The sequence below is a fragment of the Gopherus evgoodei genome, chromosome 1, assembly GCF_007399415.2.
Source record: "Gopherus evgoodei ecotype Sinaloan lineage chromosome 1, rGopEvg1_v1.p, whole genome shotgun sequence".
Lineage (NCBI taxonomy): Eukaryota > Metazoa > Chordata > Testudines > Testudinidae > Gopherus > Gopherus evgoodei.
The window spans coordinates 179,896,654-179,921,458 of NC_044322.1; the positions used below are offsets into that span (position 1 = coordinate 179,896,654).

At 40.1% G+C, this 24,805-nt stretch overlaps 1 protein-coding gene across 2 annotated transcripts in view; it reads right to left on the reverse strand.

The window, feature by feature from the left end:
• Window positions 1-24,805, reverse strand: part of LOC115659605 (multidrug resistance-associated protein 1-like) — a 52,467-nt gene that overhangs the window by 21,644 nt on the left and 6,018 nt on the right. For both annotated transcript variants that reach the window (XM_030579995.1, XM_030580004.1), the window contains exons 3-14: window positions 20,186-20,327; window positions 17,999-18,156; window positions 13,756-13,933; window positions 12,521-12,775; window positions 9,892-9,957; window positions 8,403-8,540; window positions 7,782-7,928; window positions 5,561-5,645; window positions 5,363-5,429; window positions 4,058-4,184; window positions 2,203-2,379; window positions 69-236 (exon numbers count right to left, since the gene is read on the reverse strand). In XM_030579995.1, the coding sequence (XP_030435855.1) occupies window positions 69-236; window positions 2,203-2,379; window positions 4,058-4,184; window positions 5,363-5,429; window positions 5,561-5,645; window positions 7,782-7,928; window positions 8,403-8,540; window positions 9,892-9,957; window positions 12,521-12,775; window positions 13,756-13,933; window positions 17,999-18,156; window positions 20,186-20,327 (1,708 nt within the window). The remainder of the gene's footprint in view (window positions 1-68; window positions 237-2,202; window positions 2,380-4,057; window positions 4,185-5,362; window positions 5,430-5,560; window positions 5,646-7,781; window positions 7,929-8,402; window positions 8,541-9,891; window positions 9,958-12,520; window positions 12,776-13,755; window positions 13,934-17,998; window positions 18,157-20,185; window positions 20,328-24,805) is intronic.

The window sequence follows — 24,805 nt, forward strand, 5'->3', positions numbered from 1 at the left end:
AGCCCACTCAGATACGATTGAAGATTTTCAATTTGCCTGTTGTACTATGTGAAGACTGATTTCTTTACCTTGTTTTTTAAGAGCCCCGAGGGCCCAATCAGCTTCTCGAAAAGATGCTTTCCAACATGTACATCTACAGCAGACAAGGGGTCATCCAGAAGATATAGGTCAGCATTACTGTAAACAGCTCTAGCCAGATTCACCCTCTGCTTCTGCCCCACACTTATATTCACTCCCTAGGGAAAGAAAAGCGTTATTAGATCAAACCAGTCAAGAGAGACACACATGATTTACTGTCATTCTAAACCAGCATGTCTAGCTCCTATCAGTTACACTATACCACTAAGTGAAAATAGACTGTGTAAATCACTTCCAGAGGAGATACCACATATGAAACATATTTATGGTAGTTTTAATATATGTATATAATTTATTTTACATTCTTCTTCAAGGTTATAGGGTTAAAAGTAATTGTTTGCAGCTTAAAACTGCTGTTGTAAGTCAACTGTAGAGCATGAAAGTATGGACACAGCTTTACTTCAAAACAGGAACTTTTTAGAAGTAGCTATAAATCCCCTTACAGTTTTACAAATGTCCACTTAACTTTATTTGAAAGAGTTTACAATTACGCTTTTTCCATTCTGGTTCCCTTGCTAACTTCGATAGCAGCTCTTGCAAACTCCCAAGCTTAGAACTAGAAAAGGATATGGTTGTATTTTATACAGTACATCTCCTTTGTGACAAACATATGTAACCTTTGAAAAAACAAGAGTGATTTGTGATAGGTGAAGTATCTGCATGATTGTACACAAGTTGGGAAAAGGGGCAGAGAGAGGAAAACAACATTATGGATTAAGGAAACTCTCTCCAGCTTGATACTAGTCCTGTAATAGCTTCATGTATTTTACCTATAAATAAAATAAGAGGTCCTGGACTAGGTGTACTTCCCAACCCTGTAGTTCTAACTAATGGGAAAACATTCTACTACCATATGTTACAGGCAAAATACTGTAATTATTGTACTGCTTCTATGAAAAGTGTGTTTATCTAATACACTAAGATGGCACCTTTATGATAGTTTCTTCCTTCTCTATCTTACAAAAGATCAAAAACATTTTTGTAAAAATAGTCAGGATTGAGATAAATACAGGAGAAATAGAAATAGTTTCATAAGAGTGTGCAGTAACTTATTAGCATGCCTCAGTTCTGATCAATAAGCCTTAAAGGAAACCTGCAGATATAAATGCATACACTTAAACAGTTTTTGTTTAACATGCTAAATGTCCCAGTTAACCAGATTAAAGAAGTATGAGTGGCTGACGTTAGAAACATAAACTTTATCCCTGATAAGCTTCTGGCTCCTACTCTCTGATCTCCCAGCATTTTCTATGCAAGTTATATTACAACCCAGAGATCCGAAAGAGCTGACATACAAAGGGGGATCAGCTTAGTAATTTTTTTTTTTAATAATGACCTAATTTTACAAAGTTTTATATAGAAATATTTTTATCTTCTATAAGAGGGAAGCACTGGAAACAATTAGCAGAGTAACAGTGACAATAACAATTATTACTCCATCATTTTTTAAAGTCAGTTTCATAAAGTTTGTTTGGACATTTTTGTTTTACTTTTTTAAAGGAGCTAAAACAATTAAAATTAAAAGATTAAGACACAACAGTGGTATCTGACAATTTTTCCATCAACACATCCAGGCAAACACGGTAGATCAAAACAAAATAGAGATGGAGGTTTTCAGAAGCAACCAGCATTGGCTTAGGTCTGTTCCCACTGATTTCATTTGGGGTAGAGTTAGGTCTTTCCAGTAGTTTTCATGTTTGATGTCAATTAAGCTACGTCTACACTAGAGAAGCTACAGAAGCGCAGCTGTAAGATCTCTCATGTAGCCGCTCTATGCTGATGGGAGAGAGCTCTTCCGTCAACATAATTAATCTTCCCCCAATGTGTGGCGGTAGCTATGTTGGCAGGAGAAGCTCTCCTGCCAATGTAGTGCTGTGCATACTAATGCTTATGCTGGCATAACTTATGTCACTCATGGGGGTGGTATATTCACACCACTAAGCGACATAAGTTTTGCTGACGTAAATGAAGTGTAGACATAGCCTTAGCAAACTAAATGCATTTGGAAGATATTGTGACCTAGAGCTCAGCTGAGTGACTGCATGTGATGTTTCAAGTTCTTACCCTTTCTCCAATCTCTGTTTGATCCCCGTTTGGTAACTGCTCCAAATCTGGTGGTAGAGCGCAGGCTTCCAAAACTCTCTCATAATATGGCCTGTTCAGACTTGAGCCAAAGAGAATATTTTCTTGCAAAATGGAATTCTGAATCCAGGCCTGCTGGGAAACATAAGCTACTGAACCCTAATAAAGAGAAAAGGCAAAATACTCTCATTTGGACAGTTCTACATGTGGTAGGATAGCACTGTAAGAACATCTGCTGTTCAAATTATATTTCAAAGTAAAGTCATTGGTTATTACTTCTAAATATTAGCATAATCAAACTGTTAAAATTCTAAAAAGTCCAGTGTTCCAGAACAAGCTGTTGAAGATACTGGCTGAAATACTGTGCATGTTATGAGTGCATGTGTACACTATACTCTGTCACCCTTACATGCATTGAGTAAAATCTTACTCACTGAGTGGCCTCACTGAGAGCCATTGGACTTCTTGCATACTAAGTACTCAGTGCACATAAAGGTAGCAAAACTGGACCTGTACTTAGTATGTGGCAAATACTGGAAGATTATGTTTTGGTTTAATTGGCACTTTTTAAGTGAAACCAGTTTTGAAGCATTGCTCAATTGGAATAACAAGGTGAAGTACTGCTTAATTGTGGACACTCCTGTGGTTAGTTACACAGTGTCTTTATGTATCACTGATGATCCAGCTGGATAAAAATGTCAACTACTAGAAACTAACATGGTTTTATGGGACAGGAGTGATGATTTTAAGAGCTCCTGAGTATATGATCATAGTGGATCCTTCTGACTTAAATGCATAAATCTATGAAAATCTATTAATTTTATTAAGAAATATGATGAGATTAATTGACATCATCCTCCACCCAATGAATCCATACTAACTCTTCAGTAGCATACTCTATATAGTTCCCTGTCCCAAAGAGGGCACCCCCCCTTTTTGTTGTTTTTTTGATTTCCACTAAAATGTACTAAATTTATTCGCTTACTGTATATTAGCAAGAGACTTCAGACTCCTCTTATTTAAACATTAGTGAAAGGCAACATGATGTAACGGATTTACATAGGAATGGAAGAAAAGGACTCCCAAATTCTAATCTTACTCCAAAGTGACTCAAACTCAGGAGTTACCTGACAACTCGGCACTTATCAGTATTACGGTGATTGGTTAATCTATTTACAGTGTTTGGAATTATAAGTATTATTATTAGTGTGGGCTACATTGATAGGTTATCTTTCTGCATAGCTATTTTAGCCTAATATAAGCCTCTTTAAATTCTATTTTATTGTGATGGGCACCTGGACACTTCCCTCACTCTGTTCAGCCACAGCAAAAGTTTATGCCAAGGGAGCTGTTATCATTGAGAGGGGCAGAAAGAACTTCCTTCCATCTCTGCCCACAATTCACTTTCCCCAGTTTAAATGGTTTCTCTCCTTTCTATGTGTAAGCCACGGTGAAAGGGCTGACTGTCTCCTGCAAAACTATATCATTGCTCCAAATGAGTTATGGTTGTATCACTCTTCTAAACCAGCCTCTGTAGGATGTGTAGGCTTGATGCATGACCTTAATCCTAAGGATTTTTGCAATGAATAATTATAGATTTACTAAAAATGAAGACTAAACCATATTAGTCTTAGTGTAGGTGGCTGCGAATCAGCTAACTTGACAAGCAACATGAATGCCACCCAGTCATTTTTTCAAAGGATCCAATGGTCAGCATACTAAATGAAATGCGTCCATTGTCAATATATTTTTTTATATTCCCAAATAAACCATCTTCTGTAAAACAGTCATATTGTAATAGTGTAACTGCAGAGACAAGAAATAAAATCAACTTTACTTTTCTTTGGACTGTTCCTTCAAACTTGTTCATTTCTCCAAGAATAGCAGAAAGGAGAGATGATTTTCCAGATCCAACCTGCCCCACAACAGCAACTAAAGAGCCTTCCGGGATCTTCATGTTCAAACTGGAAACATTTAGGAAGACAAACAACAGTTATCCTCTATAAACACTGTATAGAGTAGAGTCTTCTTTAGTGGACACTAAACGGTAAAAATACAGCCTACTCCACTGTGATTGAGGAGGTGAATATTTCAGTTTGGATACCTGTGACTAGAGCATACTCTGGAGCCCTGAAAAGCTATGTCCGTAAGGAGACTGTAGCATCTCTCTGAGTGTTAAAAAGTCACCATACATTATCAATTGCAGAATTGAGGCAAGAGTGCAGTAGGAAACTAACGCATAGTACAAGATTAACATAAGAGACCATGTAAGTTCCAAAAGGAAAGCAAAAACACCCTGTTTGATTTGTAACTATTTTCACAAATGCTTTCAGGGGGCTCAGTGGTCCAGCTCGTGCAGCTACACAGAGGTACTGGGCCATCTTGTGCCTTCACGTCCCTGTTCTGGCTACCTGCATCACGAGTAACAATGTGGTAGAAGAAGCAGGATCTGTAAGGGCTCCACGTTCAGTCCCTGTGCAGGTGAGTGAATGGAGACAGAGCAGAATCTTAACCTCCCTCTTCGCCCTACACACCTGGTCACATAGCAGTGCCAGCGTCTCAGGAAGCATGCGCTGTTCTGAGTTTATTCTATTTCCTGAGTATTGGGGAGATGGGGAATACTGTGGTCTGGGGAGTCAGTCTCCTACCTTGCTATTCTGGGACATCACAACATGCTGCACCTTGCACTAGGCAGACTGTAATGTCATCATCTAGCCCAGGGGTCGGCAACCTCTGGCATGCGGCTCCCAAGGGTAAGCACCTTAGTGGGCTGGGCCAGTTTGTTTACCTGCCGCGTCAGGAGGTTCAGCCAATTGCGGCTTCCACTGTCTGCAGTTCGCCGTCCCAAGCCAATGGGGATGGTGGGAAGCCGCGCCCAGCACAGCCCTCGCCCGCGCCACTTCCTGCTGCCCCCATTGGCCTGGGACGGTGAACTGCGGCCAGTGGAAGCCGTGATCAGCCGAACCTGCTGCGTCAGCAGATAAACAAACTGGCCCGGCTCGCCAAGGTGCTTAGCCTGGTGAGCCGCATACCAGAGGTTGACGACCCCTGATCTAGCCATGTCAACTCAGCCCAGCAGAATGTGATGCCTGTACAGATTCTTGTTCAAAGTTACTTCACAAACCTAAGACTTGATTCTTACTTATTTAAGATTGAAGGTCCAGTCTTCTCCCATCGGAAAGAAGCACCAATAAATCGCACAGCATGATCTGTTGCAATAAAGAGAAATCAACAATAAGTTACAGAGGCAGCCTCTCAGTTGATATTGCCGGCTAATCAACTTGTTACTGCAGACACTGAATAACAACAACAACAACAACAACAACAAAATCCTGCTTACTTCCACTGTAGTTTGTCTCGATGTCTTGAGGGTCAAGGTCTTCAGAATACAGAAAATCCTCTAAACGACTCAGAGAAACCTTTGTCTGTAGAATGCACAAACATTTATGCTATTTGAGTTTTTAAGCAATTCCTCATATATTCACCGATAAAAAAGCATGTCTCTTAATTTATTTTGAGATGGGCAACGAAGTTCTTGGTACTAAATAGAAAATGTTTTCCTTATGGACATTCGTAAAGGTAGCTGAAGATTTAGGCCAGTGGTCCTCAAACTGTGGGGCGCATCCCTGTAGGGAGGCATGGAGGAATGTTCCAGGGGGCATGGCGGGGCCTGGGCCAGCCCCCAGAGGGAACAGGGAGGGAGGGCCACCCAGCTCTGCTCTGCCCCTGAATCTCCTCCAGCCCCACTCCCAGCCCTGGCCTCATGCCCAACCTCAGTCCCAGTTGCAGTCCCAGCCCTGACCCCAGCCAGGGCTCCATTCCCAGACCTACCCCAGCCTTGGCCCCAGCCTTGGCCCCCTTACTCCTATCCATGTTCCCCCGCCCAAGCTGTGGCTCCATTCCCGGCTCCAGCGGGAACATGGACATGTAGAGGAAAATTTACAGAGGGTCTTTAGATCTTTGGTCAAGGTAGTAGGCCTGAAGTATTAGTTGAGCTTGTTTGTGTGTGTAAGAAGCATGAGGGGGCAAAGTGGAAAGTCCCCAAAGACAATTAGCCATAGCCAAGCCTGTTAAATATAACCGCAATGGAAGCATTAGAAAAGTCAAACCACAAAAGAACTAGATTAGGAATAACAATAACAGGAAAAAGCCAAATAAGGGAGATCATTGTTTCTTTTCGCTTTTGACTTGCATTAAATTTTGCAATGTATTCCAAATACGGTAATTAATACAGAAGTATGTGTAATTTGTCTGTGGTTTTAAGCTTTAAAAGGCTTGCATGTTCCTTGAATTGAGGGGGGGGGCAGCTACTGAGAGCTATTACCCCCCTGCGCTTGTAATCAATAAAGGAGCCTCAGGCTAATCTGAGCCAAACTCAACGTGTGGTCAATTTTCCACAACAGGGGCAAGGAGAGGCGCAACCCTGAAAAGTTTGGAGACCACTGGTTTAGGCTAACAGCAGAATTCATTCAAACACCACACCCTGTTAGACAACATTGATGCTCATGTCTCAATGAGAAGTAGGCTTTGCTGTCTCATAAAGGTTATGTCTTCACTGACGACAAAAAAAAAAGGGTGCTTTAGCTATTATTCTACTGGAAAAACATAGTGGAGACAATGCACTTTAGTTTTATTTAAGGTAAATTAAGCAAAGTCAACCACAGTTGGGATATAGTGCTGACCTGCTAGCTACCTTGTGGCAAACACTATGAGTGACTTGTTTCCATGCTCATTAGTTATCTTGCTGTTTAAAAAACACCTCTGTGTCAGTGGAGACAAAGTCTGAGACAGGTTGTTTGTAGATTAGCTCTCTGGAAGAGAGAGAGAAGATTTAGTGTATAAACTGAGCAGTCCTAAGGCAGCAGTCAAGCTGGGAGAGACTGAGCTCAATTTTGTTATAATACTGCTAATTTCTAGGTTAATAAAACCAAACCCCAGGTCGAGCTCTGATTCAGCATAGTTTGTTGCCCACATCTGACAACAGGATGTAGAGAGGGCATCTGTTTACAATGGCCTTGCCACTTTACAAGAAACTGAGCTACATACAGAAACAGTAGATAGAGCACAAGTAGAAATAGGAACAGTACTCATGCCACCTGCTGGTCATTCCTTATTATAAGTTAACATACTTCAAAAGAGAATATACAGGCAAGTCGCATCTTAGGTGCATTAAACATGCGCGAATTCTGCTTTGCGCTGTCGGCAAAAACAGGGAAAAAAAGAAAAATAACAATATAAAAACTGCATCTGTACTGCGGGCGATTCTGCCCGCTATTCAGCTCAGTGGGTGTTTCACTATACGCGGTTTTCACTTTATGCGCTAACCGCAGAACGGAACCCCCATGTAAGATGAGACTTGCCTGCACTCTGAAACTCCCTCCAACACCAGTGCCTCTCCCGCCCCACAAAGACATGAAAATTTCAACAAAATAAAACTAGAAATAATCAGGTGGTTTAACCTTCATCTAAAAATAGATTAAACCACATGACACTGGAGATTAATAAAGGGCCATAAATGTCATCCTTTTTTGACACCTATTAATATTTGGTTTAGGTTTTACCTGGGCTACGGCAGAGATCACTGCTGGCAAATCAAACAAAGGCAGTCGCAAAATATTAAACAAAGAGATAGATGTAAAAACTTTAGTTGCAGTTAGGACATTCTCTTCATCCAACAGAAAATAGACTCCAAATGTAGCCAACGAGACCTTTAAAAAAAAAGGGAGGGGGGGGGAGATGGTGATTATTTTTCCATTACTTGTCCCATCCTGCTTAGTTTTACTTTTCAAAGATTCCTGCTACAGAAACAGGATGGTACCAATTAAGAGCTGGATGTTGACTACAGCTTAAAGCAAACTGAAACATAAACTGTACTACTATTTATGAATTAAAACATGAATGACTGTTTACATTACAGAAGGGGAGTCTTCTGATTAAGACACTGGACTGGACTCAGGAGATCTGGATTTCATTCCCAGCTCTGCCACAGGTTTCCTGTATGACTTTGCACAAGTCACAATCTCTCTATGCCTCAATTCCCCTATGTAAAATGGATATTATAACAATACTTCCTGACCTCACAGAGATATTGTGGTGATAAATTAATTAATGGTTTTGAGACTCTCAGATACTCCGGAAGAGTGATAGCTACCTACAAAAATGGATATTGTTAAGTAACACACCATAAAAGGAATACAGGCTAAAGTTAGCATGGAGAAAGTTGTCAGGTATCCAGACGACTTCAGAACATCTATTTCATGTTCTCGAATTTCCACAACCTTCTTCTGATATGAAGGTTCCCATGCATAAAGTTTAAGAATCTAAATACAAATAAACAGAAAATTACATCTTAGTAAATCAACAGCAGTGATCATGATTGTTAAAATGAGTTTAAATTCCAAAAATTTATCTGCAAATGCTGAACAATACAAAAGTGTAAATATCCAACACTTGTTTTTCCAGTGGATAGCTTCTACAAATAAAATATTGTCCAAGCAAGACCCAATATAACCCAAAATGAGATTCGTTATGAAGAATGCTATAGTGTAGCCACCTTGAGCTCTATACATTTCACTGTGCCCCTGTTTTGGTGGATTACTTATTATTCCAGGTTACTACTATCAGCATTCATCCCCTATACATTTTAATTTATTAAATTTATCCACAGAGATGCCACCATCTGACTTCATTGTAAACCTCTTCTTTCACTTACTGATGTGGGAAAGTATCAGTATGGAAAGCCACACACTTATTTCATGTTCCTGGTGCACAGCATGTAATACTGATCATCTCCAGGTGATGTGCCCAGACAATATTTTTATTTAATAAGGAAGTAAATTTAAAGTATGGCCAAAGGACTCCTAAGTACACCTGAAAACATCCTTTACTATTATCCAGAACACCAGACAGGGGAATTACATATACAAGTAGGGCCTGACCCTTTAGCTATGTGAGTAGTATAATTGAAGCAAGTGTGCCCACAGAATCCGGAAAGAAACTCTTGGGATCCATCTACATGAAAGATACTATATAAAGTGGTAAAAGAACACAAAATGCTGAAGGGAGGAAAGGTCTCGGGCTTTGTATTGGCAAATAGCTGCCAGTCCACCATACTAGCATTTTCATGATGAAAATATTCTCTACCTTACTTGCAACCAAGAAGTAACATCTTAAGGAGTATTATATACGTTTTATAGCAGCACCAATGTCTATGGTTAGAAATCCACAAACTTCAGAAAAATGTAGAATTAACTGTGAATAATTTGAAGTACTGGCTATATTTAAAAATTGAAAAAGCATAAATGACAAATTGATTTTCAGGAACAAGAACAAATTTGAAAGACTCAATATTGTTCTTCAAGAAAAGTGAAGTTTTAGTGAAGATTTCCAACCATCTAATGACAAACTATCTGTGCTGATTAAAAAATAAAACAAAAGAACATGATCAAAATATCATGGATAATCTATATTTTATAATCACATCTCTTATATTAATAATGCTTTAAAAATTCACTTTAAGTAGTTATATAACAGAACATATTTTCCCCTAAATTCTTCCTTCCTTCCTTCCTATCAGCTGAAAGGTTCAGTGACAAAACCCTAGTTTTCTGAATAACATAGTCGCTCATCTTATTAGGCAGAAAAATGAAACTCATTAGCTGCTTGTATTACCTTTATTCCATGCAAGATTTCATTTAGTAGCTTAACTCGTTGATCTGTATTCTTCATTTGGCTTTTCTAGTTTAAAAAGGAGAGAGCAATGCTTACAATTTTTTTAAAAACATTAGAGATTCAAACATACTTTGTGTACTTCAGACAGTGAACACTGCTACTACTCGATTATTATGCCTTTTTTTTTTTTTTTTTTTTTAATATGGGCTCCTATTACTGCCTGTCCCAATTTCTCACACTTGCTATCTGGTCATCCTACTTATACTGTACACCTTACATTGTCAAATGTGCTTCACATTCAGTATCTGACATGTATTATACCCAATCAAATAATCCATTATATGATAAAAGGATTGGTATGTCCTCTCTAATAACACTTTTTCTTTAAAAAAAATCATCTTGATATTTTGTAATACTTCCTGCAGCATGATTACAGTAATAACTGCATTTCTTAGATTCTAATTAAAAGCTTCATAATTAGAGTTTCAGTTCTCAGTGTTCTAGAATTACAAAATAGATTAATCTTAAAAATGCTTAAACATCTAAACTATGATTTATTAAAAAAATTGTGATGTTGATTCCTTAAAGTCTTGAATAGATTATTCACCCTATTTTTCCATGGAGTAGTAACCATTTACCAATTAATCTTACTTTAATAGTCACTCACAAGGAGTCAAACCTTGCTCACCTACCACATGTAAGTAGTCCCAAAAAACTGATGAAATTATTTTTGTGACAAAAGCAAACAGAATTTGGCCCTGTCTGATTTGTGAGATGTGAAGGAGTACTTAGGTTAAAGAGCATATTTTGAAAAATAAATTTCTTTCCTCTGTTACTGATAACATCTTTGATTAGTAAAAACTGAATTTTTAAAAAAACCTCTCTTCTTACTATTTATGCTATATTTAATTGTGTATTTCACTCAACTTGAACAATGAAAACATGCTAGTCAGTTTCTCTTAGCATCTTTCACTCTCTGGTTATTAGGATACTTAGGCAGAACACTTTGGGTTTTCTCCCTCACCTTTCTCCTTCTTCCTTCAAATGACTGACAAGATCTGTATGGTGAGGGGAACTTTTGTGTAGGAATCTGCCCTCCTCCTTCCTCCTGGTGGAGCTCAGCTGCTTCTGTGGCACTGTTTTCACAGACACATAGGCCAGACCTCTCCAGTAGTCCATGGCCCTCACTGCATGAGCAGCTGGAAACAGGGTATGCTGGGGAATACAAATAACTTCCCTTATAGCCCTGTAAAGTTTCCTTGGAAAAGATAATAGTTTGCGCTGTTTTTATTCTTTCTGTGGAGCATGAGCAGCTGTGGCCAGGGGAAGTCCATGATAAAACAGTGCCAAAGGAGATTTGGTATAAGGGAGCCAGAGAGAGGGATTCTGGAGGTTAGGATGTGTGGAGGCAAGATTCACAGTGGGTCGTGCAGCCTATTCTGAGTTTTGGGGGACTAATCTGCCCACCCCCACACACACCTCAATGGGATGGTGTGAGTCAGAGCATGAAAGTGAAGTCTCTTTGAGAGAATCCTCACAAAGATCTCTTTCCCTCCTGCACCTTTTACTACAGACCATGGCCAGATCATTTTATCTCTGCTGAGGAAGGTCACTTATTCCACTTCCCAACCCCTACTTTAATTAATTATAGTAATCATGGAAAGGTTTGTAAAAGCTTTTTTGTTAATTAAACCTAGATTTAGGGCCTAAATCAACTGTGTATTATTAATTAAAATGTATTGACTTACTGGCACACTCACTTCTGTGACTAACTCTTGACAGTATTTCACACTGTAAGCAGAGTGTCTGATTTGTGATGTTTATCTTTAGGCATATGATTTTTTTTTCAGACCTGCTCTTTACTGACAGAAGTGAGGGCATGTAACACCTAGGTCAACATCCTATGCTCCTGGGGATTAACTCCCAAAAACATATAGGCTACCTGTCCTATTTCCTTTTCCTTCTTTACCCCTAAAGAAAACTGCAAACAGGGAAAAGAAAGACTTAGGCCCAAATCAGTTGCTGACTCAATAGCGTTTCGGATGACTAGATAGCAAATGTGAAAAATCAGGAAAGGGTGAAGGGGGAAATAGCTGCCTATATAAGATAAAGCCCTGAATATCAGGACTATCCCTATAAATTCGGGACATCTGATCACCCTATTTAGCACTCCACATGGGTGCAGCAGTTGTAGGATTTGGGCCTTTGGATTTTTGACTTCCATTTTATTTGATAATAAAGCTCCTGAAAACACACCTTACTATGTTGTTGGTATTTTAGTCAGTTTTGACCTAAAACCAGAAATCCTAACTATTGCCCCAAATTTGCCAACAGTGAGTTGAATAGGATGACTTGTGTGTAAAGTTAAGCACATGCATAAGTGTTTGTAGGATCAGGGCCTATAACACTTCTACAGATAAACAAAATCACTTCTCTTCATTGTTTTTTGTTTATAGATAAAGTTTAGTACCTAAATATTGATTGATTAGATATTGAAAGCTTCCCCTCCAACGAAGAGCTGTGACTTTGGTTATTTTGTGCCTCCATTAGTTTTACACTCATGTTTAAAAAAATCAGCTCTTCATTGTAACACCACAATTTTGCCAGTATTTACATTTAGATTTCTTACCCTCAGCTGTTTTACTTTTGCAGCAACAAAAGCATTTATAGGTATAACCAAAACGAGCACTGCAACACCTGCTAGCACTGATGGGCCCAGTTCTTGCCAGAGAAAGACAATAGCCATCAGGATCTGAAAAGGCGCTGACCATAGAAGGTTGAGGTTTATGGTCAGTTCCATAAGTTGCTGGGCATCTGCTGACATCAAATTAACAATTTCACCAGTTGTATATTTTCTCCGTGAAGAATTAGCTAAGCTTAAAGCCTGCAACAGCAGCAAGAAACCAAAGTGTACGGTTACAAAATGAAGTAAATTAAAAAGAAAGCATCTTTGCCTCATTTGCTGTGCACTACAGTACAGTAAATACTTTGTAGCTCACAAACTCCACATATACCAGCTATAGAGATAACATCTCTCTCTCCAGCTTTGATAGCACCTAAGTTTCCTTTCCCTGGTTGAGATAGGGCCCACTACATGTTTTACTACAATCTGGTATTAGCTATGCACACATTTTCAGAGTTCACCTAAAACATCAGGTGAAAGTTATTTTAAAAAACCACAATAGTTCCTAAACTATTGTGCATACTGCAATTTTCAGAGTAGCACTGCTGTGCCAAATCAAACCCAATTTTCACTAAAATGCTGAAGATCTCAACTTTCTCCTCTAGAGAGGAGATTTCCTGGTCAAAATTTCAGCTTTCTGCTCCTATCACTTCAATGCTAGAGGAATTTAAGGAAAGGTTGCGTAAGTAGTTCTTATTTTTAAAAAAGGGCTAGGGATGGAGGGGAATTCAGCCTTCTTTTTGCTCAAAAATGGATGCATCATTTTTGTTCAAACTTAACAACACATACATGCAGACACATGCACAGCCCTCCGCCTTTACACACAGACCAAGGCTGGAAAATTTCATGTTAGAAAAAAAAAGTTTCAGAGAACAGTAAACAAGTGAACAAGGGGGTAGCTCCCAATCTCGCAACCTGCCCTGCCCTGGCAGACCCCTATATCTTTACGCATTCTGTACTGAGGCAGAGCTTCCCCCATTTAGTTGTAGGATGGGACTCTTAGAATGGAAACATGAAATATTAACTTCAGCCGTTGCTAGTGTTCCAGTTATAGTTCAGGCATCTTTATTAATATTCTCATCAATCTACAACATCTTTGTTTTTGTAGCACTTCTATCTTTCAAAACTGAGACATTTGCCCTTTTTAGAGGTTAGGGGGTAATGTCAGAAGAAGTGGTTACCTTTTTGTATATCAGGCCAACAGCAGCAGTCTTAATTTTGACAGCAGTGAGCATATTGAAACGCTGGTATAACTGATGGACAAGTGTCTGCAAGACAACCACGACAAGAAGAGCAATGGCATAGCCGTATCCCTTCCAGTGTAAATCAGAGTGATTTTCAAACAAAGTTATCATTTCCCTGTGAATGAAGGAATACAAAGTTTTAAAATCTGTGAATTAATCAACAATATGCATCTGGCAAACGGGTTCAGTAAAACTGATATATTTACAATCTGTGTAGTTATTATATCCACTTTGCACAGGTTGAAATGCGTCTAAAAGGTGCAAGACAGTGGAGAACTAGGATACTCAAAATGGAGGGTGGATGGAAGAGCATTCATCTGTGTGCTGCTGTGCTACCTGTGAAACAATTCTCAAATGCTTTTTCACGGAGAGGGACATTGCTGCTGATTTCACTGGTTACGGAGCATAAATACAGGGTGGTTAAAAAAAATCTACCTTTTTTTGTTAGAAATATAGAGTAAAAAAAAAATCAGTATTTGCCAAATGGAAAAGGATAAAAAAAATCAGAAGTCAAAATTAAGTTTTGTTACTAGCTTGAAAACAGACTACTACTAACAAGTGAGTGTAATAAACAATACAGAGCAGTGTTTCCCAAATTTGTTCCGCCACTTGTGTAGGGAAAGCCCCTGGCAGGCCGGGCCAGTTTGTTTACCTGCTGCGTCTGTAGGTCCGGCCGATCGTGGCTCCGTCAGCCCGCGCCGCTTTCAGCAGCTCCCATTGGCCTGGAGCAGTGAACCACGGCCAGTGGGAGCTGCGACTGGCCAGACCTGTGGATGCAGCAGGTTAACAAACTGGCCTGAAAAACAGGGGGCTTACCCTACATAAGCGGCGGAACAAGTTTGGGAAACACTAATATAGAGTAACTGACGGTATCATTCTAACATTTCCTTTCAGATAATCACAGATACAGCTCTCAGCCAGGTTAATTTTTAGAACAAATTGTTCCATAGCTGAGGGTGGCAGCCGCAACAGTCTAAAGGTTAACACTAATCACTTATGTTCATAAATTCTCTGATAACCAACCAGGTGAACAACTGTGTTAAACACCTTCCCTTTGATGATAAAAATCACTTCCTTCTCTCCCATGGCAGAGTCATTTTCAGTCTTCAATTAAATCTAAATTATAGTTATTATACCACAAAACTTCCATGCTTTTGTGACTGAGATGTAGGTTTTTCTTGTTTGTTCAGCTGCTCCAGCAAACAAGAAAAATCTACATCTAAGCAACAAAAGCATGGAAGCTCAGAGTTTTGACTCTGAATTTAAGCTAACACTTAATATGTACCTTTGAGTTACTCTGAGCATCAGTCTTCAGTTAGCTTTGCATTTCATTTGTTTTTAGTTCTTGATTCAGATTCTAAATTTTGAAATTCTTAAACACAGATTGCACAGTTGGGCTTCCCTTTGCATTTGTCACAGTTCCTGGGCTAACCACCCCTCTGATTCCCCTCTAAGTACACTCCCTCTCAGTTCTCAAGCCCCTGGCAGTTGCCTGTTTCTTCGGATGAATCACACAGTTCTCCCACTCTCAGACCAGGAACTGCACTGCAGTTCCCTGTGTATCAACTATGATTACCTTAGGGTTGCCACCCTGGTAATATTTAAAAACCAAACACTCCAGCAAGAGTTTCAGAACCTCCCCTGCTCTGCCTCTTCCCCGAGACCCCACCCCTGCCCTGCCTCTTCCCCCAAAGCCCCACCCCTGCCCCGCCTCTTCCCCCAAGCTCCTGCCCCGCCTCTTCCCGATGCCCCACCCTGTCCACTCCTCTTTCCCCCTCCCCCAGTCACTCGCTGCTTTTCCCCTCCTACCCCCTGCCACCCGGGTCAGAAGGGACTCGCCTGTGAAGCCACGGCTGGGAGCTGCAGCTGCCTGATACAGGTAGGGGGCGACCCCAGCTGAGTAGGGGCTGGCGCAAGCGATGACCCAGTGCAACCCCACCTCCCCTACCTGCAGTAACTGGACTTTGGGTGTCCGGTCAGTAGATGTGACCGGATACCGTCAGGTCCCCTTTTCTACCAGACTTTCCAGTCGAAAGCCGGACACATGGCCACCCTAGATTGCCTCAGCAGGTCTGATGTACGTCCAGACCCTACAATTCTGTTCCTTCCAAGAATAATGACAGTTGTGATCAGACAGTTTTTTTAAAGCAGAGTATTAATTATTAGAGCAATAGATTTCTCTCTGAAATGTAATGGTCAAAAAAACAAAACAAAACAAAAAAAGGCTACACTCTTGCCTGTCGGTTCCTAAGGCTTAGCATTCCATGGATATGGGGAAAGATCCAACCCTTTCAGATTTATCCTCAAAGTCTCTCTTACTGTCAGCCTGTCTCCCCTTGGGCAGCATCTGAAAATTAACCACTCACTTCCTCTCCAGAGAAGGACTTTATAACCGGTTTGGAGTTTGTTGGAAATAGGACACAGGATCCTCGAGGGTAACACTTTGCCCCATTGTGTTTCAAGTGCCTGGATGTTCTTGTCTGGACAGCCATTGTATTGCCTTCATGCACAGACCCCACTGAATTTTAACATTTTAGGCATACGATAAACATTCCATTACCTCCAATGTAAGTTAAATCACTTCTGACATTCAGGAAATTCTAATAAATCCATGCTAGTTACACAGTAACTTTACCTCACTGCCCAGGTCACATACAGCATTCATAAAATTGCTCCATCTCAGTATTCTTAAGACCATTACATATCAGTTTCATGACTATCACAGCATTTTCACTTCAAGCATTTTTTTAAAAAGTTACCAGTCACTTCATAACACAACTGGGTATATTACCTGAATTATGAAATTTTAAAAATATAATTTCTTAGCTTGAACAAATACATTATTAGGGAGCATTTACAGTAAATCATGCTAAGCAGTAAAGTATTGTTCATGGAGTAATTGCTATACAGTGTATCTGCTCTGATTAAGTCATATAGGGGTTGTTTACACAGCTGACCTGAAATCTACTTCAGAGTCAAGATCTTAGGAGACATCCTTGTTTGAGGAAAGGCTGATGAGCCTCCTTTCAATACATGACACACTAAGCTGCTACATTCGGTAAGTACATTTTAAAAACATACTTTGGTGACTAAAATGTCTCCTTCATTTCCTCTTCCTCCCCACAATCCTCTGCATTTTCTTTTATTTTTAATAAGACATGTACTCATTTTCTATAATACAATAATCCTTCAGAGATACAGGTTGACAGCCCTGAGTGCAGGGGGGAAATTTGGCTAACGCCATGAGCCACTCTCTTTTCTGGTGGTTTCTATCTTGTGTTCCTAGGAAAGGAAACCTTTGCACCACCTCTCAGGAGATGAGCCACTTCGAGTGTATTTGTATTTCCTTACTTTCTTCCTTGTCGCACTGTATGGAAAAGGATACTTTGCACCATGATTTTTTTCTTTTTTAAAGCTCCTGTAACTCAAGCTTCCCCCCAACACACACACACACACACACACACACACACACACACACACACACACACACACACACACACACACACACACACACACACTTTTAAATATTTCATTGTTTTCTTTAATACAATAATAACGCCTGATATTTCAATATCAATAGCAACATAGATTTGAGTGTCATCATATTCAGCCATGTAACACCGCAAAGAGAGAAATGCACCTCTGCTGTCAATAGGGTTCATAATTCATAAGTAATCCACATTTTTTTCACCTTATTAGCTCCTGTACTATGATATTATATCAATGCAAGGCAGGAAGGAGCTCCCTAATTGGTATTTATTGACAGAAAGCTATTTAGTTCTATAGATGTAATAAACAATCAGCCAAATATTTAAGAAAATATGCATGAAGGAAATTACAAATTCAAGCTAGAACTGTCAAACGGTGACTATCAATATTTGCATTTCAATAACTTCATGGGAACGGCTATGTAAAATCTGCTAGGACATGGGCTGAATGAAATTCAGTCATGGACTCATTTCTTAATGACCTTTTCTTAATGACCTCACATCTCAGCCTGTAAATATCAGAAGTATCTTTTGTTTATGTTGGTCACAAACTGGCATTAAAACATTCTTAGAGGAAGTTTGTTAATCCCTCAAAAATCTTATAAAAATATGTAACGTGGATAATTTTAAGTTACCGAAACATTTCCTCTAATAAACACAAAATGGAACACATTAAAAAAAAAACAACTTACTTCATTATCTGTGGACTCATGAAGGCCAGAATATCAGCTGCAACTTTCAGAATGGCAACTTTAATCAATAAAAATCTAAATGTTTGCCATAGAGGGTAAAGCAGAGATGGTTTCTGGAAACTTGCTTTCTCTGATATCACCCCTTTGTCACAAGGAGCCTGCCAATTTACAAAAGAGAGACACAAAATTAAGACGAAGATTTTAACTCAAAAACGCACCCTAGAGCAATGGGCACACCTATGGTCCTGTGGAACATACTTCTTTCAACTCAGTGAGGGGGGAAGGGTAGAAATATTTCTGTGCAAAAATAATTTAGACTATCTAGTAATCCTTTACAAAAGGGGGAATAAAGTTTCTACAATCATCTTTCAGTATCACAAAAAGGCAATTTATTACCATGGGTAGGCCCTCAACAGAAAAAGTCTTTCTCAAAAATGAGAGTTGGAATGTACAAAAATCTGTTAGATGTGTTGGAGGAAGCCTTTTGTACTGTATATAGATCCAGATAAGTAAGAAGTTACACTTTTTGCTTTACAGTGGGAGTTGTAGCAACTGCTTTATTTAAGGTTGCCTAAGAATTTCTATTCTAACGGGGTGATGTCAGTTGCTAATTAACTTTCTAAAGCTTACCCTGGCACACTGAAATTTTCCAAGTTAAGTCTCTAATCAAAAATGAATATTCTGATAAAGTTTGAGCAAAAACAAATCTGCCATTCTTGGCTATTACAAGAGCGAGGGGGGTGGGAGGAGAGGGAAATACTTTCCACAAATCAGCTGGGGTTAGAAAGGTGGCATCCAGAAAAGAAATGTCCCTGTAGGGTCTGAAGCCTTTTGGAACCTAACTATGGGGCACAGCTCCAAGATCAGAACTGCCAGAGCTCAACACCCTGCCGACCATATCATGCAGAAGCCAAAGTCCCCTATCATCTGATCATGACTGGCCATCAAGAAAAGTTTGTCTACCTTATTGGGAACGGTGAGCATTGTGTGCTCCTAAGACTCTCAGGACAGAGGCTCTTCATATAGACTTCCTAAGGTTATGCCATTCTTGCAGTGTCTAGCCCAGGGGTCGGCAATCTTTCAGAAGTGATGTGCCGAGTCTTCATTTATTTACTCTGATTTAAGGTTTTGCATGCCGCTAATACATTTTAACTTTTTTAGAAGGGCTCTTTCTACAAGTCTATAATATATAACTAAACTATTGTTGTATGTAAAGTTTTTTTTTAATTTTTAAGAAGTTTTGTTTAAAATTAAATAAAATGCAGAGCCCCACGGACTGGTGGCCAGGACCCGGGCAGTGTGAGTGCCACTGAAAATCAGCTTACGTGCCATAGGTTGCCTACACCGATCTAGCCAAACACGTTAGAAAAAAAAATCCATAATATGAAACTTCAAAAATAAACAAAAAACCCACAAACGGTGATCACAAAACAACAACGCAGGAAATTTCATTAAAACATTACACTGAAGCCTTCTCTACACTACAAAATCTTACTAATGGTTTTAATACACCTTGCAGCTACACACACCAGTCCTTGCAATGGTGCACAAGTGTTGCCAGAACCTTATACAATTGTTTTTTGCTTAGAGCAGTGATTTTCAACCTTATTTCATTTGTGGGCTCCTGAATTTCAAATGGAGGTGTGGACTCCTTTGGAAATTCAACCTGTAGTCCGCGGACCCCTACCATAGAAGTTTTAGACTGAAAATTGACTGAATTCAATAGAATTCAACTATAAATATTGCATGTGCTCAGCATAGCATTTGATGCAGCGTGAGAAAGGGTGCTAAACTGTGGGCATATATGGTAATGACACCACTTCCCTTTTCTGGGAGCTGAAACATTGTATTTTTATAGTCATCTTTCACAGACCCCTTTGACATAGTCTGTGGACCCCCAGAGACCCGCAGACAACAGGCTGAAAACCACTGGCTTCGAGCAAGTCTCATTACCATTGCTAATGGGAGCTAAACATATACACTGAAGCACTTTTGTCTAGTATTCTGAACTACTGCACCAATCAAGGGAGGGCAGACTGTATGGAAATCTATGGGGTGCTCTGAAGATATTTGATTTAAATCTTTACAAGAATTTAATTAAGTTTTGACAAGGATTTTTTGGGATGCCTAATATAAATTTAGAAAAAGGTAATGGTTAGTGATGTTACTTATTGCTATCATCATTACCTTTAATCCTTTTGTTGCCTTTAAGAGTTCCTTCCTCCAATGCTTTTCAAAGTTAGGACATACAGTATACGGAGAGTCACTTTCATTCAATTCAAACAGGTCCTCTCTTTCCAATGGTTTCTTATAGCCTAAATTTATTATTCTGAAAGGAAAATAATCACTTTAACAAGTGAACTATTACAAGAAACATAAAGCAGCCAAATTAAACAGGAATCCTAACTGAGAAGCTTTATACACATAATACAATACTTATAAATAAACTCTACATTCACAATAATAGAGTATGTATAATATAAAAGGCAAAATTGTGGACCCCACCTAAAGTCAACTTGACTATACTGAAACTGAAATCCCCAGATCTGAACACCCTCAATGAGGAAAACCTGCATTTCAGCATCCATTTGTAGTTATGAAATTAAGGAGAATAAAAATTTCTAGTTATTTCAACAGCAAATCTTGTTAGTGACCGTCCACTTACGCTGATCTACAGAGAAAATGTTAGTCTTTATAATAGGATTCCAATCTGCTGTGACTCACCCTTAATCAGGGTACTCGGGGACAAACAGAAATTGGGTTTTAGTATAAGTCTACAATAAGCTTACAACAGATCTTGATTTGTTTAAATTTTGGGCCATATTATCTCCTTTGCTGTTAGAAATAGAAGAGCTGAAATGGGTGTAAATAATGGTCGAAATCACCCTGAACCCACAGGAATCCCCCCACAAGAACAATGAAAGGAACCTGTAGGTTTTGGGGGCATGACTGACTGGACATGGGGCAGAGCAACCAAATGGGAAAATCTACAAAAATGAATGCTGATGTCAAAGTCAATTAATTTTTTAAGAAAGTTCCAAAAGTTTGGAAAACAACAGAAATGAATCAACCAGATGTCACTGCATAGGTCTACTGGGGTCCCAACATGGCAAGATTAAGGCACACATACTTTAGGTCATTGCTTAGAGTCCTAACTCCTGGAGTCAGGTGATAAGATCAGAATTTCAGCATTCATTTTAAAAAAAAAAAAGGTTCTAGACATCAGGTATTCAAAGAAAATTTTGAAAAAGTGACCTGAGTATAACGATACCTGTCTGAGTTAGGAGAGAACCTGAAAAAATACCGCTACGAGCAGTGAACTGCCACACTGGTCTCAATTCTGAATTCTGGTGCTTCCCCAAAAGACAGATGTGTCCATTGAAGGGCCCATTTTGGGTTGTGCCTAAAGCCCCAGATTGCCTTCATCTCATTCAGGGTCCCATGGAAGCATGATGAAATGTTATGAGTTAGTTATGTAATAATCAGTTTGAGATTTCCCAGTTTAGACTGCAGAAGCCTAATATTATTTAATCCCTAAGTGTCCTTCACTGGAGAGACACGGTGTGTGAGGCAATACATTTTATTGGACCAACTTCTGTTAGTCAGAGACAAGCTTTCGAGCCCCACAGAGCTCTTCTTCAGATCTGGGAAAGGAACTCCTAGCATCATAGCAAAAATGCAAGGTGGAACAGATACAAACAAACAGCTTAAACTCCCTCATAGATTTCCACCACAACTTGAACAACCACCACCTATCCATTAAACTCTCCCTGGAACACACTCACACTAGAATCAATTTCCTGGCCACCATCATCATCTTAAACAATGGAACCATTCAGATAACCATATAAAAGAAAACCAAGGACCCCGACACGCACGTTCATAGATCTAGTAGCCATCCCAAACACACCAATAAATCTGTTATCTACAGCCAGGCACTCAGATACCACAGAATATGCTCAGAGGAGAAAGTCACAGATATAGACCTAAACACACTTAAAACCACCTCTGCCAAACAAGGACACTCCACCAGAGTAGTAGATCACATCATGGAACAGGCCACCCAAATACCTGAGAGTACAGAAATAAAATCCCCTCTGATTACACATCCCTAGCCATCACATACAACTCCACATTGGAACCCAGATGGTGTATCATCAAGCAATTACAACCCATACTCCATGGAGATCCCATCCTGAAAGAAATCTTTCCTGAATGCCCCTGCTTCTGGCTTTCAGATAACCTCCCAACCTCTCCAAGCTCATCATCAAAAGCAAGCTCCCTGCAGACCAGGAGACACAAACTCAAAGCAGCACCAGACTTTGCCTGAACAGCTGATGCAAAACCTGCAGACATATCTCCACTGCTACAGTGATCAACACCCCCAACAACACACCTTTCAAGATCCAGGGATCCTATACATGCCTATCACAACATGTAGCATACCTCATCCAGTGCACTAAGTGCCCCAATAACACCTATGTGGGTGAAGCCAGACAATCACTATGCCCGCAAATGAACTCACACAGGAAAATGATAAAAGACAAAAACATCCCATCACCTCTGGGTGAATACTTTCCACAAAGCGATTTCTGACCTCTCAGTTCTCATCCTCAAAGGAAAGCTCCACAACACTTTCAAAAGACGAGCCTGGGTGCTTAAATTAATTACTTTGCTAGAGACAAAAAATCATGGACTGATCAGAAACACTGGATTTATGGCTTATTACAGTGGTGGCCAAACTGCATGCGGCTCTTTTACAGTTAAAGTGCGGCTTGCGGAGCCCTCCATGCCCCCATCCCATTTTCCACCTACCAGGCCCGGGAAGGGAGGGTGGAGGAAGCTCCAGACCTCTGCCTTGCAGCGGAGAGGTGGGGTAGGGGCTTTTGCCCAGTGAGTGCATGGGGAAACTTTGGCATACCAGTAAATGCTTGAACCACTATAGCTTATTGTTCAAGGCGGCCTAGTCAGCAAGCTGTAAATTGGCTATTCAGCAACCTCAGCTTAACCAAGGCAGGAGGGGAGAGGGTTTTGGCTGCACAGAAAGGGCAGCTTGTCCTTCCTGATAAGAATTGTGTTGAAATTGCTTATACATGCGTTTTCAAAGAGCAGGGTATGCCCCACGAACGTCTATTGAGGTCTCAAGGCTGCAAGTTCTGAAAAAACCCACATCTGGTCATTAGGGGGAGGGATAAGCTCAGTGGTTTGAGCATTGGCCTACTAAACTCAGGGTTGTGAACTCAGTCCTTGAGGGGGCCACTTAGGGATCCGGGGCAAAAATCAGTACTTGATCCTGCTAGTGAAGGCAGGGGGCTGGACTCAATGACCTTTCAAGATCCCTTCCAGTTCTAGGAGATTGGTATATCTCCAATTATTATTTTTTTATTATAATAATCAGAAAGAGCTGTCATAAACAGATAGCTAAGGGTTAATGTTATTTTACCTGTAAAGGGTTAACAAAAGGAACCAAACACCTGACCAGAGGACCAATCAGGAAACAAGACTTTTTAAAATCTGGGTGGAGGGAAGTTTTGGGTGTGAGTTCTTTGTTCTTTGTCTTGGTTCGGTGACCCTCTCGGCTCTGGGAGTGATCTCTCTATCTCCAAGTTTTCTAATATTCTGTTTCCAAGTTGTAAGTACAAGGATAGTAAGACAATAGGTTTATATTGTTTTTTTTTTTTTGTATTTACATGTGTGTAGCTGCTGGAATGTTTTAAATTGTATTCTTTTTGGATAAGGCTGTTTATTCATTTTTTCTTTTAAGCAATTGACCCTGTATATTGTCACCTTGATACAGAGACCATTTTATGTCTTTTTCTTTCTTTTTATATAAAGCTTTCTTTTTAAGACCTGTTTAAGTGTTTTTCACTGGTTAAGGCTAAGAAACGAAGGGAGGGGGAAAATCTCTTTGTGTTAGATTTACTAAGCCTGACTCTGCATACCCTCTGGGTGAGGGGGGAGAGAGATTTGATCTCTCAGTACTTGTGTTTCAAGGACTTGAAGCAGGGAATCTCCTAGAGTACCCAGGGCGGGGAAATCTGGGAGGAGGTAAAGAGGGTGAAATCCCTTTGTTTAGATTCACGGAGCTTGAATCTGTATATTTCTCCAGGAACCCAGGGAGGGAACACCTGGAGGGGAAGAGGGAGAAGGGAAGTGGGTTATTTCCCTCTGTGGTGAGACTCAGGGCATCTGAGTCTTGGGGGTTCCCCAGGGAAGGTTCTGGGGAGACCAAAGTGAGCCAGACACTAGAATTCTGGCTGGTGGCAACAATATCAGATCCAAGCTGGAAATTAAGTTTGGAGGTTTCATGCTAGCTTCTCATGTTCTGAACTCTAAGGTTCAGATCTGAGTAGGACAGTTATGACAGGAACCTCTTGCTTGATCATTGAAACTGCTTACTTACCAAGGTTTCTTTAAAGGACATGTCATTCTATTACTAATGTATAAATAAGGGGACTCATTTGGGGACTGGTCGCTCCCTCTGGATGCATCTTCTGTTCCCCATCGGCAGACAGGCTGCCACTCTAGAGCCACACTCAGCTTTGGTAATTATCAAAGGTTGGGAGTGTTTCACTAATCTTGTTGCAGGCAAGTGTAAGTGCTTGAGACTAGTAAAGTTTAGCTTTAAGTGAAAGCACTCTTGTGTTGTCCTGTTTGTGCCAGCCATCTATTGGTTGGATGGCCGTGACTCCCCTGACACCTCCTCGCACAAAGTAAAAGTTACTAAGCACGTTGGGTTGAAAGAACCCCAAGTAACATGAGGAGAGGGGTCTTGGGGCTTCAGCCCCACAGGACACACCTTCCGGG